At 30.1% G+C, this 18,487-nt stretch overlaps 1 protein-coding gene across 1 annotated transcript; it reads left to right on the top strand.

Moving 5' to 3' along the window:
- The first annotated feature begins 14,565 nt into the window (after positions 1–14,565).
- On the top strand, positions 14,566–17,415 carry LOC114188793 (butyrate--CoA ligase AAE11, peroxisomal-like). The gene is made up of 2 exons (XM_028077438.1): positions 14,566–14,864; positions 15,499–17,415. The coding sequence occupies exons 1-2, from the start codon at positions 14,568–14,570 to the stop codon at positions 17,110–17,112; spliced, it is 1,911 nt and encodes a 636-aa protein (XP_027933239.1). The 5' UTR covers positions 14,566–14,567; the 3' UTR covers positions 17,113–17,415.
- Positions 17,416–18,487: the final 1,072 nt, after the last annotated feature.

Here is an 18,487-nt window from a genome sequence, read left to right as displayed (position 1 = left end):
ATCTCAAATTCTAGATTCATAATGAAAATACAACTATAGAAACACTTTTCATTGTCAATGCCTAACTTTCATTATTAGATTAATTTGTCAAATCATTAGAGTCAGTTAAATCCTAAATATTATCACTCCCAACCTAACTTTACATTAATTTCATTATTCAATTTTTCATAAGAACCATGAACAAATTTATCAATAGTTTTTTGTTGTGATTTTATTAACATTCCCTCTCGTTATTTTTTCACTTCAAGATAAATATTTTGTACGCTAACATCTTATAAAAATAAATCAACTAATAAATAAACACACAAATAAAGGAACAAACACTTGAAGTACAAGTCGAACTTGAATATCTAATCACCACATTTGCTAATTTCAAAATCTAACTTCTGAGAAAGCAAATATGCAAAAAATAATTTAATAAAAAGCTTACCACAAAAATAAATCACACTTCTTCTATAAACAATAAAAGATATTTACATGCATTTTTTTAAAATTAATATTATAAATATTAAAAATATCCCTCTCAATTTTATACAAGGCCTACAATAGACTCTCAAATAAGCCATTATCACTCGTTAACAAAAGTCATAACATCCAATCTCATTGAAAGGAAAAAAGAAAAAAAAAATCAACAAAGTAAACCATGATGCGAGTACTTTCCTTAAATTCGTGCATGTTATTGTGTTTTAAGTTTCGTTGTTCTTTATTTTTAGGTTTTTTAGGCCATCTTCTCTAATACTATCCATGAAAAACGTGGGTGTAGTATAACATTACATTACTCTAACTTATAATAATCTGTCATCATTACCCTAATTTACGACATTAAAACGTTAATCATGGGACTCGTGTTCTTGATAGATATTAGGTCAAACTTGACGGAAGAACTACCTAATATGCATAGGCGGAGCCTTATAGGAGCAGGGAGGGGCCTAGGGCCCCCAAATATTTTTTGATTTTTTTTAAAATTATATATCTATTTTTTTAATTTTTAAAAATTTTGAAAATTTTAAAATTATAAATAGTATATTTTAAAAATTGATGATAATTAAATTGTGTTTCTTTATTTATTTTATAAAATACAATATTTAATGTTAATAAATAATAAAAAATAAAAAAAAATATTTAGATTTAATTAGTCTACTAGTATCTGTTTTCGTCTAAAAATATCAAATTGCCACTAAATTGAAAGTAAAAGAACGGGACGATCAACTTACATTTTTGGAAACAATAACCAAAAGAGTAATTAAATCAAACATTTATTAAAATAATTTTATTTTTTTCTGTCATTGCCTTTTAAAATTTTGACAAAATTGTACTCATCTCTCACTATCATATATTTTTTTGAAGAAAAATGAAGTTAGACACGTACTCATTATGTTTGTTCTCATTTCTCATATGTTTCCTTCATTTCTTGAAGAAAGAAAATGTAACTCTCTCTTGTCTTACTTGATGATGAAATATTACTTTAATAGTTATTAAAATTATTTTTTATCTCATGAGCCTTTTGTATACTTACTTTTTATGATAATAGAAGAAAACAAAACATGTATTATATGTTTTTTATAACCGATTTTTAATTGTGACTTGATTATAATATATTTTTCTTCTAATACTTATGTCTCTCAATATTTTATTAGATTATGATAAATTATTTTTTAGTATATTTAAAAAAAAGCATATCGATGAAGAATAAAATAATGAATTTATTTTGTAGGAGTAGTAAAAGGGAAGCTACACGTGAAGATGAAAATCAGTTAAATTATATTTCTTCACATCTTTTAAAGTATTTAAAGCATTATACTAATAATCCAATTTAACGATTTAATTGTTTTATAGAAGAGTCATTTTTTAAAGTGTTATACTAATTGTCCAATCAAATGATCAAAAAATTATATTATTCTAGTCCCTCCAAAATTTTTGGTCAAGATCCGCCATTGCTAATATATGTCGATCATTTCGTAAATCCTTTCCATTGAAACAAAAATGTGGAATTAATGAATGTTATAAAATTAAATATCAGTAATTCAAGTTAATATGAAGAGCGTAAGAAACATCTTTTTTTAATATATGTTTTATTGTTGGTTAAACAATATTAATAATCAAAAAGTAAAGAAAGACTCATAAAATATGAAGTGAAAATAAAATAAAAATTCTAAATTTTAAGAAATTCTAATTAGTGGAAAATAGTGCGTAGCTTACTTTAAAAAAAAAATCGACAACCTAATCAAAGTTGCATTAAAACAAAGAAATAAATGTCCAACAATATTCAAAGCTAAACAAGTCCTAGTTATTTTAGATTTCTATAAATGACTATTCTCACCGTAAATATCACTTTTCCATCGTGGCATGTTTAAAACAGGTTATCATCATCATTTGGTCTAATCATAAGAATCGGTGTTTTGTGAATTGAATGTAACCATTATTATAAACTGGGAACTCCATTTTCATTGTTTAACACAACTTTCAAAACTGGAGGTTAGTTTATTTTATTTTTTTTCATAATCATTAATTTATTTTCAAAATGGTCTGTTGCCTCATTTTCAAAATATAGATATATCTATACATTTAAAAGAAAGTAGTTAATTATTATTAGAGTATATGTGATACGATTCCATGCACTACACAAGTTATTACAGAATAATTGCTAACATATTAATGATCGATACATTTTAAAAATAAAAAGATTTATGTTAAATTTCAAGTAGTATAATTTAATCTTTGTTTTTTTATCATTGAAATGACGTATTATAACTTTTATTAGTGTATACAAAATATTTAATTGTATTTTTTTTATAACTTTTTAAAATTATCTATAACAATAAAGTAGATTATTCTTTTTGTGTCCACATTTCATAATACCTGTTTTATCCTTAGTTAATTTAAAAATTAATTATTTTATAAATAATTTATTTTTAATCATTTTTCTACAAATCTCTTTTGTCTTAAATTATTATTTAAATTTTCTTTTTACATTTTTTTTAATTTTATATTTAACAATTATTTTAAAAATTATATATTTATTATTAATCTTAAAAAATGCGAATACACAGGCGTTGTCGCGCATGTGTGTTCGCTAGTTAGTGTATAAAAAATATTTAATTGTATTTTTTTATAACTTTTTAAAATTATTTTTTAATTTTATCAACTTTGTTTCATTAGCGTTTGTAAGACCCGTTAAGATTGCTCCTTATCTTTCAGCCCTAAACTAAAAGGGTTGTCCTGATAAGTGGGCCTAAGGGTTGTCCTGGTAAGTGGGCCTAAGGGCTGGCCCAGTAGATAAAACCATCATTCGTTGCCCTAAGCCTCACTTTTCACTCATTTTCACAGAACCTAGGTCTGCAGCCGTCAACCCCTCTACTAGGGTTTGTTCACTGTCACGTTGAGCTAAGGGAGATTGCTACTTCATGTAAGTATTCCTTCTTGTTTGTACTGGTCCCTCTTCACCTTATCGAAATTTCAGTTGAGAGCCTCTGCTAACTCCATCTCCTAGTTCTGTCCCACTCTGTTTTCAGTCCCATAGTTCGTCCTTAGAGCTGTTGTAACTTTGATCTCTACTAAGCTTTTCCAGGTACGGGGAAGTTAGAGTTTTCGAGTCTTGAACGATTTTCTGACTGGTTTGATGTTTGTTGGGTATTGCATGAACTGTATGTCTGTGATGAATGTGTGAACGATCTTGTACTATTGCTTGGGTATGGATATGTGACTGTTGCAGGAAAGGCAGTGGCGAGATCTGTCAATCTCGCCTAGGCTACGGTAACTCGCCCAGGCGAGACTTGCAGGAGCAACCAGGGTTTCGCGAACCCTCGCCCAGGCGGAGGACTCTGGTTTTGAGCGAGGCCAGTCTCGCTCAGGCGAGAGCCACTCGCCTAAGCGAGGAGTAGTGAAGGCCTGGAACGCTGTTGTGGTTAGCCTAGGCGAGGGACGCCATGGTTGGGCGAGAGGTTGTCTCGCCCAAGTGAGCCAGGACTCGCCTAAGCGAGCCTGCGAGGAAATCCCATCATTTGTCGCGATCTTGCCTAAGCGAGGGTCTATCGCCTAAGCGAGAATATCCCTTTCGCCTGAGCGAGGGCTCTTAGCTTGAGCGAGATATGCTGCAGGTTGGATGACTCTCTTAAATTGGTAATTAGATTGTTGGTTATGATGTGTTTTGTATGAGGTATGAATTTTGTGAATTGAAAGGCATGGTATGATCTGTGTTATAAATTGTATAAATGATTATGCATGTTGGGAGGAGATTATATGTGGGGGAATTGTGAGCTTGGCATGATTTCTACATGAATTGTACATGAGAAGTTGGATACATATGTATGTGCGTGTGGTCACAAACCTGGCATGAGCAACAATGGATCTTGATGGTTGGTAAACCTTTGGTATGGTTTTGGTATGAGGAGAAACACTTTACTCATGATTGGGAATAACGAGTTGGTAATGATTCAACATATGGGAAATGAGGCTTTGGTTATGGATTTTGGTTTGAAATCTTATGTGCAACGTATGTGTAAATTCTGAGCTGTTTATGTATGTTGGTCCGTGTCAGTGCTTAATTCCTTGGAGTCTCTAGGTGAGACTTTTAGGGTTGCGCTTCAGTGGTCGGGATGTAATTCCATGGCTCCTGTTAGTGGGTGTCCATGGTGGTGCCCCATCTGTATAACTAGGTAAGGATTCAAGGTAAGGTTGCATCCTGACGCTCTAAGGGGTCAGTTAGTCTCATTTAGAGCGGACTGACTCCTGTGGTGAGAGTAGCAGGAGGCCTGAAATTCATTAAGGGCTAACCTTGTGCTGAGGAAAAATTGATTCATCGTAACACTTGTAACACATAGCTCGGGGGTGAGCGGCTCGGGGGTGAGCAGAGGTATCCACCACAAGTGCGGGCATCTGCTGAATCCGACCAAGTTATACGTATCCGGATGAGTCGAGTCGAGTCGTAGTATATTGATTGAAAGTCATAACATGCGTGGTTGATGTATGGATAATGAATGGTGAGAAATATATTTTGACTGTATGATAAAAATGTTGTTGGCTCTAGCTTACCCTGTTTATTGTATGGTTGTCTTGTATGTGGTTCTTCTTTCTTGCGATGATCATCAATTTAATTGATGGGAGCAGATGGGCGAGGTTCCAAAGGTCAGCAAGGAAATGAAGATTTCGCTGCATAGTCCGCGTGGACTAGTTTATATTTTCTGTATGAGTTCATCTAGGGCTGCGACCCACGAAATAGATGGTTTTAAATTTATATATTCTTAGTTAACTCTTTATCCCATTTTCTTTTGGGCATCGTGGTGTGCCATGGATCACTGGAGCTTGGTTTCAAACTCCTGGGTTGCGCTTGAATGTTATTTTATGCGACGCTACATTTAATTTCGCTTATAAATTAAATGGGGTGTTACAGCGTTTGTAAATTTAATAAATATTTTGTTTTTCATTAAATTTATTTAATATTCTAATTTGAAATGAATACAGTGTTTTCTTTGTTGTGATTTTTTATTTTTATTTTTATAAAAAATGATTAATTGATATTAAAATAGTAAGAAAATGAATACATACATGAGTATGGGTGTATATTTGTTATCCGATAAAGATGAGGATAAGATAAAAATATTATGCCCTTTGAGTGTGTGTATAAGTATGATGTTGATTTTTTTCTTTGAGATAACTATGAGATAATAAAATTTGTATGGAGAATAGACAAGAATATGTATTAGGACAGGTATAGAGACTAGAACAAGATATATATGTACATATTATCTGGTCCTCGTACCCAATTGAAAAAATTGAGTATTACTCATATTCATACTCATATTCACTAAATGCTAGGATTTTTCATCAAAATGAGAACAAATTCGGACAATAATTACCAAAATTGTGAATAAGTAATTTTAAAGCCCAACTCAACATTTAAAATAAGGTTAGGTTTACACTTACTTATATATAGTAAATTTATTTTATTTCTTTTCGGTCAATGTGGGACTTCTAACACCTTATCTCCCCTCATGCTGAGCCATATACATATTGATTGTGAAATTAGACATTAATGAATGATCTTTTATTTATTTATTTATTTATATATATATATATATATATATATATATATATATATATATATATATATATATATTGTTCCGATACTTTGAAGTTTTGTCCTTATAAACGTTTCAACGAGTAGAATGAAGGTGTATTTAAACTACTTTATAACCGGTAAACAACTCATTGAATTCAATTAGTCTAATCATTGCCCGTACCCAAAATTTTCATTAAGTATAATTTATTTTTAAAAATATATACTGATGTTCAGTTTGAAGTAGAGTTCTTTAAATACAGTAACATATAAATAGTATGAAAAAATGTAGTTAAGAGGAGAGTATTAATAGTAAGATCAATAATTTCATTAAGAGTGGTTGTGGTTGCATTGAGAATAACAAATGCATTGATATATATATATATATATATATATATATATATATATATATGTATATATATATATATATGTATATATATATATATACATATATATATATATATACATATATATATATATATACTCTCTTAATTTTTATTAAAATTGGAATTAGTTTTTTTTTTTTAAATTTTATCAGATTTAGTTCTTCAACTTTAAAATTACGTGAAGGGAATTTAATCACTTTAATCAATTTTTGTTAAATTTATTTGATGTTTCAAATGTACTTCATAATAATATTTGAACTATCTACACCATTTGATACATCTTCACCTTAATATTAATTGAGAAACGTGTTTTGAAATATTAAATAAATTTAACAAATTTGGGTTAAAAAAAACTATATTTACGTAATTATAAAGTTGAAGGATTAAAAAGAAACTATTTTCAATTTTCATTTAAATCTAAGAGACAATAATCATATCTTATATATATATATATATATATATATATATATATAATAAAAAGGCTATTTAATGTAAGAAAAAAATAATATAGGTATAATTACTGATTTGGTACTCCAACTTTTTCGTTAAGTTCAATTTGGTACCCAAACTTTTAGTTTGTTCAATTTAGTACCCCAATTTTCTAAAGAAATTCAATTTGGTCCTCTCTGTTAAGTTGGAGTTAACACCGTGTCCTCTGTCAAGCCATTGAATTTTAAATTTTTTTAAATTTTTAAAATTTTTTTTTTTTCAAAAAAAATTATTTTTTTTTTCAAAAAATTTTAAAACTGTCACGTGTCAGTTTATCATCGTGCCATGTGGCAGCTTATAATCATAACACGTGGCAGTGGTAATTGTTATTTTTAATTTAGTACCCCAATTTAAATTTTTGGTTCAATTGAGACCAAATTAGTAAATAAGCTTAATTACAACCTATATATACATGTTACAATAACTTTTTCTAATATATAGATCAAATTATTTCACCTAAATACTTAAATTATTTTACTTTTTACATTTTAACCTTTGTAATTTTTTACACATGAAATTTTTTACACTTGTAAAAAATAAAATAATTTGAATATTTAGGTGTAGTGATTTGATGTATAAATTCAAAACAATTATTTAACATGTATATATATAAGTTATAATCAAACTTAGTTACTAATTTGGTCTCAAATTGGAAAAGACGAAATTGAATCATTTTAAAAAATTGGGTACTAAATTGAACCAAAAATTTAAATTGGGGTACTAAATTGAAAACAACTATTACCACTGTCACATGTCATGATTGTAAGCTGCCTCGTGGCATGATGATAAACTGACACGTGACAGTTTTAAATTTTTTTGAAAAGAAAATAATTTTTTTTAAATAAAAAATATTTTTTTAAAAAAAATTAAAAATTTCATGGCTTGACACGTGTCCTGTACGGACACGGTGTTTACTCCAACCTAACGGAGAGAACCAAATTGAATCTCTTTAGAAAATTGGTATACTAAATTGAACAAACCAAAAGAAATTTTTTTTAACGTATCATACTTGTTTGATATATATATATATATATATATATATATATATATATAATTCCATAAACTAATTTTAATTATACCTTATTTATCTAGTATTAATAAATAAAAGAAAAATGTCGACAGGATGGTGGAAAAACAAAAGAAAGGCCTCAATACCAATTTCCATGGAAAACTTTGGCACCTTCTAGATTTTGGAAACAACAAACAAATTTCGTCCAAGTTTAACCACCATTATATTTGATAATCCTCAAAGCCTTTTTTAAAAGGTTAGACAAAATAGCCTTTTATTTTTCAAACTTTTTCACATCGTTATTGCTGAGATGGTGTCCATTATGCACAACACGACGACGACAATTTCCTAGCATCACCAATAGTCACACTCCAAATTCAACTAGACTGGAGCAAAAGCTAAGGAATTTATCAATTTTCAAGACTCCCACTCTATTTTTTATTTCTCTTCCAACACAATTTCCTCGAAATTTTTTGCTATAAGCTTTTGAATTCAATTTATTATTGTTGAATTGTAGAAAAATGAATAATATTCAACAAGACTAGACCAAAGACATTTGAAAGATTTTAGGTTGGAACGATGACTACAAAAGGAAAATGTTTGAAGTTTGAATAAGGTGGAAAATAATTTACATTATGCTTTCTTTTGTCTTTTTTCTTTTTCTTCATTGCTAACTAACATCGAGTTGTTGTAGCCATTCTACTGTCCGAAAATATTAATAGAAAGGAAACCATGATGTAACATTATAAGAAATTTGTTGGTTTTATATATTTTTTTCATATGAATTATAGTTAGCGAGAGATTTTGATTATATATATATATATATATATATATATGACATTAAAATAATTAATATTAGTGATTAAAAATTGTTAGTCAATATAGTGATCAATTTATATATCAGTTTACAAAATAAAAAACTATTTGTTACTAAAATAGACACTATTATGAATAAAAAATAATAATTGATTACTAATTAGTTACAGACTAATTTAGAAACTAATTCTTTTAGTAGCAAAAACTTTGATATCTAATGTTTAGTGACCAATTTCCTTTGTTAACTAACTTTTAGAAACCAATTTAGAGATCAATTATAAATTTTTATTTATAATAATGACTATTTTAGTAACTAATAATTTTTTGTCACTAAAATTGATTGTTAATGAATCATTTTTTCTTGTAGTAAAATGTCTTTATTGATGTTGTTTTTAAGTGTTCCATTAAGTCATGTAGGATGTAACTATTATTTATATGAATAAAACATCCTTAAAGATAAAACCTAAAATGATCAATGAAGTATAAAGTAGTTGTTTAAAACTGAGATATGGTGATTGATTCGAATAATGTTACTTGAGAGACTTGTAATTAAAATCTATCCAAATGAGTGATAAGATGACTTAGTGATTAGATGAAAGGAAAGAAAAGAAAAAGTCGTGGATTTGATCTCCTGTTAATAATTTGGTTAAATAAGGTTGATTTTGTAAGTTTAAGAGAGAGGGCGAGAGAAATTATGGATTCAACTCCCTCTATTAACAACTAACATTTGCTAAAAGAAAATCGAAGTAAAGCATGAAGGTAAATTCATAAGAAAGAAACAATAAAGCATGAAGCATGCAGAGTGAGAGAGTGACAGAACATGTAGACATCAAAAAGTGTTTTACTGACACTAGTACAAAATATGTATATTAGATCGGTTCTGAAGCACATGTTAAATCGGTTCTATAACCGATCTAATATACACCGATGTAATATGTCGAAGATATATTAGATCGGTTCATCAATGTTCGTTTCCAAATTGTCATCATCTTTGCCTTTAATCTTGGATCCCAAATACACTTCAGATTCATCAAGAAAATATGTGCAAAGAATAATAGTGACATCGTTGGAGTTGGACGCGATGATGGCAACGGAAAGCTTCGTATCCAAAACCCTAATGATGAGCGACAACCATGGTGGCAAAAATGAGAGTTCTTGGAAGAGAAGAAGAGAAGTGGAGGCACAAAGGAAGAACACGAAAAAATAGGGTTTTAGCGTAATGATATTAGATCGGTTGTTTATTTAACCGATCTAATAATTACATATTAGATCGGTTCTCCTTGCAACCGATCTAATATGTAAATATTAGATCAGTTAAATAAACAACCAATCTAATATACTTCCTTTTATTTACAAAATTGCCATCGTGTTTTGTTTTAGATCGGTTCCCTTTCAACCGATTTAATATTCTGTTCTAATATATCTATTTTCTACTAGTGTGACTTTACGAGGTTATTTTTAGAAAACGTCTGCTTCTCATTTTAAGAAGAAAAAAAACTTGGAAAAGTGAGGGCAAACACGAAATAGGTTCACCATGTGATGCATGTATTCATTGGTTACTTCTAATTCATCTTCAATCTGATTTTTAATAAAAGCTTTTTCTAGACACCAATAAACAAGACTTTAACTTATTCTGTTTGATAATATGTTGCAACACATTGAATTCAATTAATCTAATTATTACTTGTATCCAAATTTTTCATTAAGTATAATATATTTTTAAAAAAATCTATTTGTTTTGTTTGAAGTAGAGATCTTTAATTATGAAAATAATGAAGTAGTTAAGAGTGAGAGTATGAATAGTAACAAGATCAATAATTGTAATAAGTGGTTGTGGTTGCAATGAGATTAATAAATTGATGGAAATTGGATGATAGCAAGCGATTGGTGATGTGGGGAAATATATATATATATATATATATATATATATATATATATATATATATATATATATATATTATTTTAATAAATTCACCTAAAAGTTCGTCACTGTTTTTTCTTTTTATTGTGGTATGACAATCTTCGGTTGTTTTCTCTCTCTTTCTTTATATATATATAAAGAGAGAGAGAAAAAATAACCAAATATTTTATGTAGATGTGAAGGTAGTGTAGTTACAATCAGGATCTTTAACCAATATTTTGGGGTGCCAAAATTTTAGTTGAATTACTCTTTTGGTCCATTTTTTTTAAAATGTCAAGTTGGTTCTAGTTGTTTTTTAGTCTCAACTTAGTTCCAATTTTTTAAAAATTGATTAGTTCTTTCGTTAATTTGTTGAAGCAGAACAAAGATTTTTCATCAAAATTGACATTATGATTATGTTAATTACACCAACAAAAGAAACCATCTTTAATTTTGATGATGAAAAAACCTTCATCTGATTCAAGAAATTTAACGAAAAAATAATCAAATTGCAATATTTTTTCAAAATTTGTAACCAAATTCAGATTAAAAATGATCGAAGGACCAACTTGATATTTTTGAATGAAGATATTAACCAAAAAATTAATTCCAAATTTTTTATATAAACTAGTAAAACATTGTATTTACTTTTATTATGATAATAAAAAATAATAAAATTATTATTATTGTTATTATTATAATTATAAAATTAAATAAAAATATTTTTTATACTTAATTTTCATTTATAATGATTAAGTTTTAAAAAACAGTCAAATCCAAAAAATGGTTAAATTTAATTACTTAAAAGATAATATGAATAAAATAATTATTTTCATTTTAAAAAATATTTAAAAGGTAAAATTAAAAGGTAAACGTGTAAAAAAATTATTATATATATATATATATATAATTTAAAATATCAAATTATATAAAATATATTAAAATTATTAAATTTAAAAAAAATTAAAATTACATATTAAATAATATAAATATAAAAAAATTTGGGGGGGCCATGCCCCCTTTGTCATATCAAAGGTTCGCTAATGGTTACAATACTTAAATTTTATGCATGGTTTATGTTTTTTGAATCTTAAATGTTGGAGACATGTACATTTTAGTAATGAATAGTTAGTGTGAGAACCTAGGAAATCATGCTTTTAAGAGTGTCAATTATGTGTCAATACTAGGGATGTCAAAAATATCCGTACCCGTGGGTATTCGCGGATAAAACCCGCAATGAGTAGGAAATGAATATTAAAAATGGATACCCGCTACCCGTGGGTATGGGTATTTTTGATACCCGCATGTTAACGGGACGGGTACGAGTATCATAGTATCCATACCCGTGGATACCCGTACCCGCTAAACTTTAATTCACAAAAATACCCTTATATATATATATATATATATATATATATATTAGTAAAAAATATTTTGTCCTACTTTTTTATAAGCTACACATCTTGTCTTCTGTCTTCATTCTTTAAACTTCAAGTATTGGTACGTTTTCTTCCAAATACATCCCTTGACATTTTTCTCTTTTCCTTCTTTGAAATTGGGCATATACATCAAACCATATATACATAGTGACGTTTATGGTATGCTTGTTGTCAAATGATGGAATCAAAATAAGAATACTTGGCACATGACAGTTGAGGTTTATTATTTGATTATTTTTTAGTAATCAATCGGATAAAGTGGACTTGTTGATCAAAACACTAATTAAAGAATTTCCATTGTGTTGAACGTCATTTTAAATTTATTTTTATAATTATTTGGACTTGTATGGACTTGAGTTAGTTTGAAATCTATTTAAAATTTATGACAGTGATGTATTTTATTTTATTTTATTTGAATTTATGATTAAATATTTATTTTTTAAATAATTTTGTAAATACTTGCAGGTACCCCTGGATATCCGCGGGTATGAAAAAAATAGACGGGTATCCGCATAACGGATACTCGATGGATATGAATATGGGTACGAAGCAGATATTTATCTAGTGGGTAGGGTACGGGGGAACTACTACTCGTACCCTACCCACTTCGTTGACATCCCTAGTCAATACAGGTGTGAACAGATCTGGTAATGATGTGGAACGTCCTTTGCCACACAATCACGTTTTTAACATCGTTCAACAATAAAGACGAAAAACAAACGTTTTGAAAGCGCAGGGGCCAAACGGTGATCAGGTTTCGAGCATGGACCATTTACAAAATTTACTGAAACTAAAAGGATTAAAAACATATTTATCCCAAAAATATATGAATGTACTTCTTTTAATCCAATAAAATTAATTATATTTTGTATGATAAAAGACAAATTGTATTAAATGTAATTCATAAATTATTTTTTTATTAATGTTTTAAAAATTAACGTGATTTATCATAATGATTTTATGTTAAAAAATCAATTTCAACTAATTTTACATTTTGACGTTAATCATTTTAATACTAATTTTGAAAATCAAACACTGATTTTACATTTAAATACGTAATAATTTTCTAAAAAAATAAAACGTGAATTGAATTAAAAACTTTGAAGCTAATTTAAAAAAGAAAAAACCTTGAATGTAAGATTTGTAAAACGTGATAGTGGAGTGATAAAAATGTACGATTAAATTAAAAATTAAAAATTGATTTTTTTACGCTGATATAAAAAAAAAACAATTAAAGCTAAAAAATAAATGTAAAAATGAGTAAATGGTCGTGTCCAAGCTGACTTTATTATAGGCCAGCTTAGCTTGGTCCAAAATCACATCCTAATTTTATTTTATATATTAATGACAAAAGGTAGATGCCAAACATTATTGTTTAGTTAGATTTAGAGTTTTATTTGGATAACTCATATAGTAAAATATTTTATTAAATGTCAATATATATAATATTGATATGCAATTTTAAATTTAACTAAATACAACACAAATAATAAGATCCATATCTTTGTTTTGTATTTATATATGTGTTTCTTAAATATCTATCCATTATCTAAACAATCCGAACGTATTATTCTTTTATTTTAATTAATTTAGAATCGATTAATGATAAAATTAACTTATAATATAATATATAAATAAATGTAAATTTTTATAAATTAGTTTTATAAAATTGAATTATATATTTACATTTATATTTTAACGAAAATTATATATGAGGAGATTGATGTAAAATTAAATTAATCATAGGCTTTTAGTTGTGTAATATATTTAAACCCAATCTTAATTAAAAAATATATATTGTTCGATTTTAGTCTGTTTTTGTTCACCCATGTCAGAAAATAATTGAATTCGGATAATATCAAAATAAACTGTGCAAGTAACTTGAACATCAAATATCTCTAATGTGACAATTAATGGTTAGTTGATGTCCAAAATAAAAACATATGATAGTGACTTCACAATTTTAAAATTGTGATTACAATTCATTATTGCCTTATTGCAATTAATTAGTACTAATAAGAGGAATTAACAACCCACTATTATTACTCACTCCATGTTAAGCATGCCCAAGGATCATTTCACAAAGTGGACAATATGTGGGCCACACTATCTTTCTCAAAAAATTCCAATCCAATTTTTTTCTTAAAAATATTCTATTTTCAATATTTAATTCAGTGTTCAAACATGTTTGGAGAATAAAGTTGAAGAAAAAGAAAATTAAAGCAAGAGAGTAAGCAGGAATAGGAAAACAAGGGTCAATTTTGAAAAACATGCGTGTTCAGACTCTTAAATTATTCAAGGAGTATCAAAGCAATTTCCTAACACATGAACTTCCACACCCAAGTTTCACTGCATCTTCTTCTTCTTTTTCACTTCTCGATGTGGGCCTAACAACCCTTCACAAATAACGTGGCCTTCTAACAAACTTTCTAGCCCAGTCATGTCCTTCTTCAACATAACTTTTCCTTTATAAATGAATCCCCACTCTCATTCTCAAACTCAACAACCCTCAACTCAACCTTTTCTCTCTCTCTCTCTAATCTCTCCACCAACATACATCATAGCCTTCAACATGAATAACCTTCCAAAATGCGAAGCAAACTTCAGCGCACTCACCCCTTTGACGTTTCTGTCAAGAGCTTCTGCATGTTATGCAAACAGAGTCTCTGTGATTCATGAAGGAACCTCTTTCACATGGGCACAGACTTATGAGCGCTGCCGTCGTCTTGCTTCCTCTCTCCGAGCTCTCAACATTGCTATGACTGATGTTGTAAGTCTACCAACTTTCTTTTTTCTTCTGCTTCCAACGTTGAATCATTAGTTAACACCGTGTCATCACATTCTTCTATCACCCTTTTCTGTCTTTTTCACCTTCACATAATGTTTTCTCAGGATCAAACCAGAAGAGTCTAGATTGTTTTCTATTGTCTGAATCAAAACATCATAATATATGTCGAAGACACGTAAACACCACCAGAGAAACTCAACATAAACTAAATTCAAAAACTACCGCTCAAGTTTTGTCTTATTTTTTTTGTTGGAAGAAGAACTTTTCAGAATACAAATATCGAGGCAAAGGTTTATTGAGCTACAAGAGTTGATGATTCATGCATATGCACTCTTCAATGTAAAACTACGTGTCAGAAACTTGTGCATTGGTTTATACAGACATGCAATATTTTGATTTTCATTAAAGACAGTTGTAGAGGTTGATACAATCTAATATGTTTTTCAACGAGAGAATGAGAAATAATGTATTAAACGGGGACCAATAATAGAGGTGTCAGTATGAATAGTATAGCTGTCATATTTTCTTTTATCTGAACATGATTCATGATATACGGAGTGCTCTGAAGGATTGACTCAGTGATAATTGATTTAACTTTTTTTGCTTTATGCAACAGGTATCAGTGCTGGCACCTAACATCCCAGCAATGTATGAGATGCATTTTGCAGTGCCTATGGCGGGTGCGGTGCTGAACACCATAAACACCCGTCTTGATGCCAAGAACATAGCCACTATTCTTCGTCACTCTGAAGCCAAAGTCTTCTTCGTGGACTACGAATATGTTTCAAAGGCACGAGACGCTCTTAGAATGCTCATGGACGACGACAACAACAGCGAACAAAAAGGAAACAGTGCTGCCATACCAACAAATCAACAGCACAGAGCATTTTCTCTCCCACTGGTCATTGTGATTGATGACATAAACTCCCCCACTGGGATCCGTCTGGGTGAGCTAGAATATGAGCAAATGGTTCATCATGGTAATCCAAACTATGTTCCCGAGATAATCCAAGACGAGTGGACTCCAATAGCGTTGAACTACACATCAGGGACAACCTCGGAGCCAAAGGGTGTGGTATACAGCCACAGAGGAGCATATCTAAGCACCCTGAGCCTGATATTGGGATGGGAAATGGGTAGTGAACCTGTCTACCTTTGGACACTACCTATGTTCCATTGCAACGGGTGGACCTTCACCTGGGGTGTGGCAGCACGTGGGGGGACAAACGTGTGTCTTCGAACCACAGCCGCACGTGACATATACAGGAACATCATACTTCACAACGTGACACACATGTGCTGTGCGCCGATTGTGTTCAACATACTGATAGAGGCAAAAGCAAGTGAGAGGCGTGAGATCAGGCTGAAAGGGAAGCCCCCGGTTGAGATTCTCACTGGGGGGGCACCACCACCGGCATCACTGCTTGAACAAATAGAGTCCCTTGGATTTCATGTCACGCATGCATACGGGTTGACGGAGGCCACAGGGCCAGCACTGGTGTGTGAGTGGCAGAAAAAGTGGAACATGTTGCCGCAGCAGGAGCAGGCTCAGCTGAAGGCACGACAAGGGGTGAGTGTGTTGACCATGGCTGATGTTGATGTGAAGAATCTTGAGACAATGGAGAGTGTGCCGAAAGATGGGAAAACAATGGGGGAGATTGTGTTGAAGGGGAGTGGGATAATGATGGGGTATTACAAAGATGATGAAGCAAGTTCAAAGGCTTTTGGGAAAGGGTGGTTTAGAACTGGTGATGTTGGAGTTATACACCATGATGGGTATTTGGAGATCAAAGATAGGTCTAAGGATGTGATAATTTCAGGAGGGGAGAATATTTCTAGTGTGGAAGTTGAGTCTCTTTTGTATAAACATCCAAGGGTTTTGGAGGCTGCAGTGGTGGCAATGCCACATCCAAGGTGGGGTGAAAGCCCTTGTGCTTTTGTGGCACTCAAGAAAAGCTCACCAAAAAATGAGGTCACTGAATCAGAGATGATTGGGTATTGCAGAAAGAATTTGCCACACTTTATGGTCCCTAAGGTGGTGAAGTTCATGGAGGAGCTGCCGAAGACTTCAACTGGGAAGATTCAGAAGTTTGAATTGAGGGTGATGGCTAAGAGTTTTGTGGTGTCAGAGAATGTGCAGAGCAAGAAGAAGAGTAGTAACCAAGTGGGTCAAAATAGCATTGGAGGGTATAGTAATAACCAGCAACTTTTGGCTATGTCTCGTCTTTGAATTAAGTTTAGGTCTTTTTGTTTTGTCTGTTTGGAAGAAAAGAAAAAATGGATATCGTGTGTACATATACTACGATGTTCTGTTCTGCTTGTATCTAAATGGTTATGGCTTCGAGAATTCGAGGTTTAAGTTTACTGCAGTTTCATGTTCGAACCACTTTCCACCTTGTTTGGACGGTGTCACAGATCTACTCTCTTCTTTTTTCTAACTATGTCAGACTTTTGGAAGAATTAATTTTCTTCTTTGTAATTTTGAAGTTCAAAGAAAAAAAATGTTCTGAACTGAAGTCAATTATGTACCAAATGCCTTATCCAAGAGTATCTTTACTTAATACAGTGGGGTTGGTATCAATTTCAAAACTTTTTGGTACAACAAGATTGTGTTATGAGTTATGACATCATATTAAACATAGAGTGATAAAAGTATAGATTTGATCAGCTAAGATTTATAATTTCCAAGAATATAAAATGATTATTACAGTTATAATATTAAATTAATAATAGTACTTTCAAATTTCAAAGGCTATTTTACCATATCATTAATTTCAGAAAATAATTCAATTGATCATTAATTTAGTGACAAAACTAACTATTCGCTCTTTTGTCAGTAATTATAGTCAACATTTTTCGGTAGTGCTATTCAATTAAATTTATTAAATTTTATTGAATAATTTTATATTACTTTCTCCTCAAATCTTACCAAGGAAAGATCATAAGTTATAGACAACAGAAACTTTTTTTTTTACGTATCAAATAAATTTAAGTCATTATACACAACAATTTTATGTATTTGTGCATAGTAACTAATCACACTTTCTCCTTCAAGTCAACCAACTCCTCATTATTTTTGAAGAATATGTTTGACTTTTTTTTTCAACAAATATCTTGTTAATTAAAATGAATTTCTATGTAAGTTAAAAATAAGAAAACTGAGTAGGTCAATTTTCTAACTTGAAAAGGTCACGGCATAATGAAGGAGCAAACGAAGATTTCAGGCAGATAATAAATATAGAAAAGCTTGGAGAATGAATGATCACATGTTCACTTAATTTTGATTTGTTTTTGATAAATTCTTGACTTATTCATAGAAAAAGAGACCCTGAATTTCTTTATGTGGTGACAACCATACCCAAAACTTTTTGATGAAATTCGTGTCAGATGATTCACATGTTGGTTTCGTTATGAGTGTGAATATAGACAATAGTGTTGATTATTTTCTGTGAACGTTATAAATGCATTTGATTATTGTGAATCATTCTTTTAATACTAACTGCTTTTCTTGGAATGGATGAGAGATTATTTTCACATGTCTTCTAAGTATGATTCAATCTTGATATAGATAAAATAAAATAAGATTGAAGAATGTGTAAAATCGA

The sequence above is a fragment of the Vigna unguiculata genome, chromosome 6 (genome assembly GCF_004118075.2).
Source record: "Vigna unguiculata cultivar IT97K-499-35 chromosome 6, ASM411807v1, whole genome shotgun sequence".
Lineage (NCBI taxonomy): Eukaryota > Viridiplantae > Streptophyta > Magnoliopsida > Fabales > Fabaceae > Vigna > Vigna unguiculata.
Note: the sequence above shows the minus strand (reverse complement) of the source record. Positions and strands in the feature narration are given on the sequence as shown.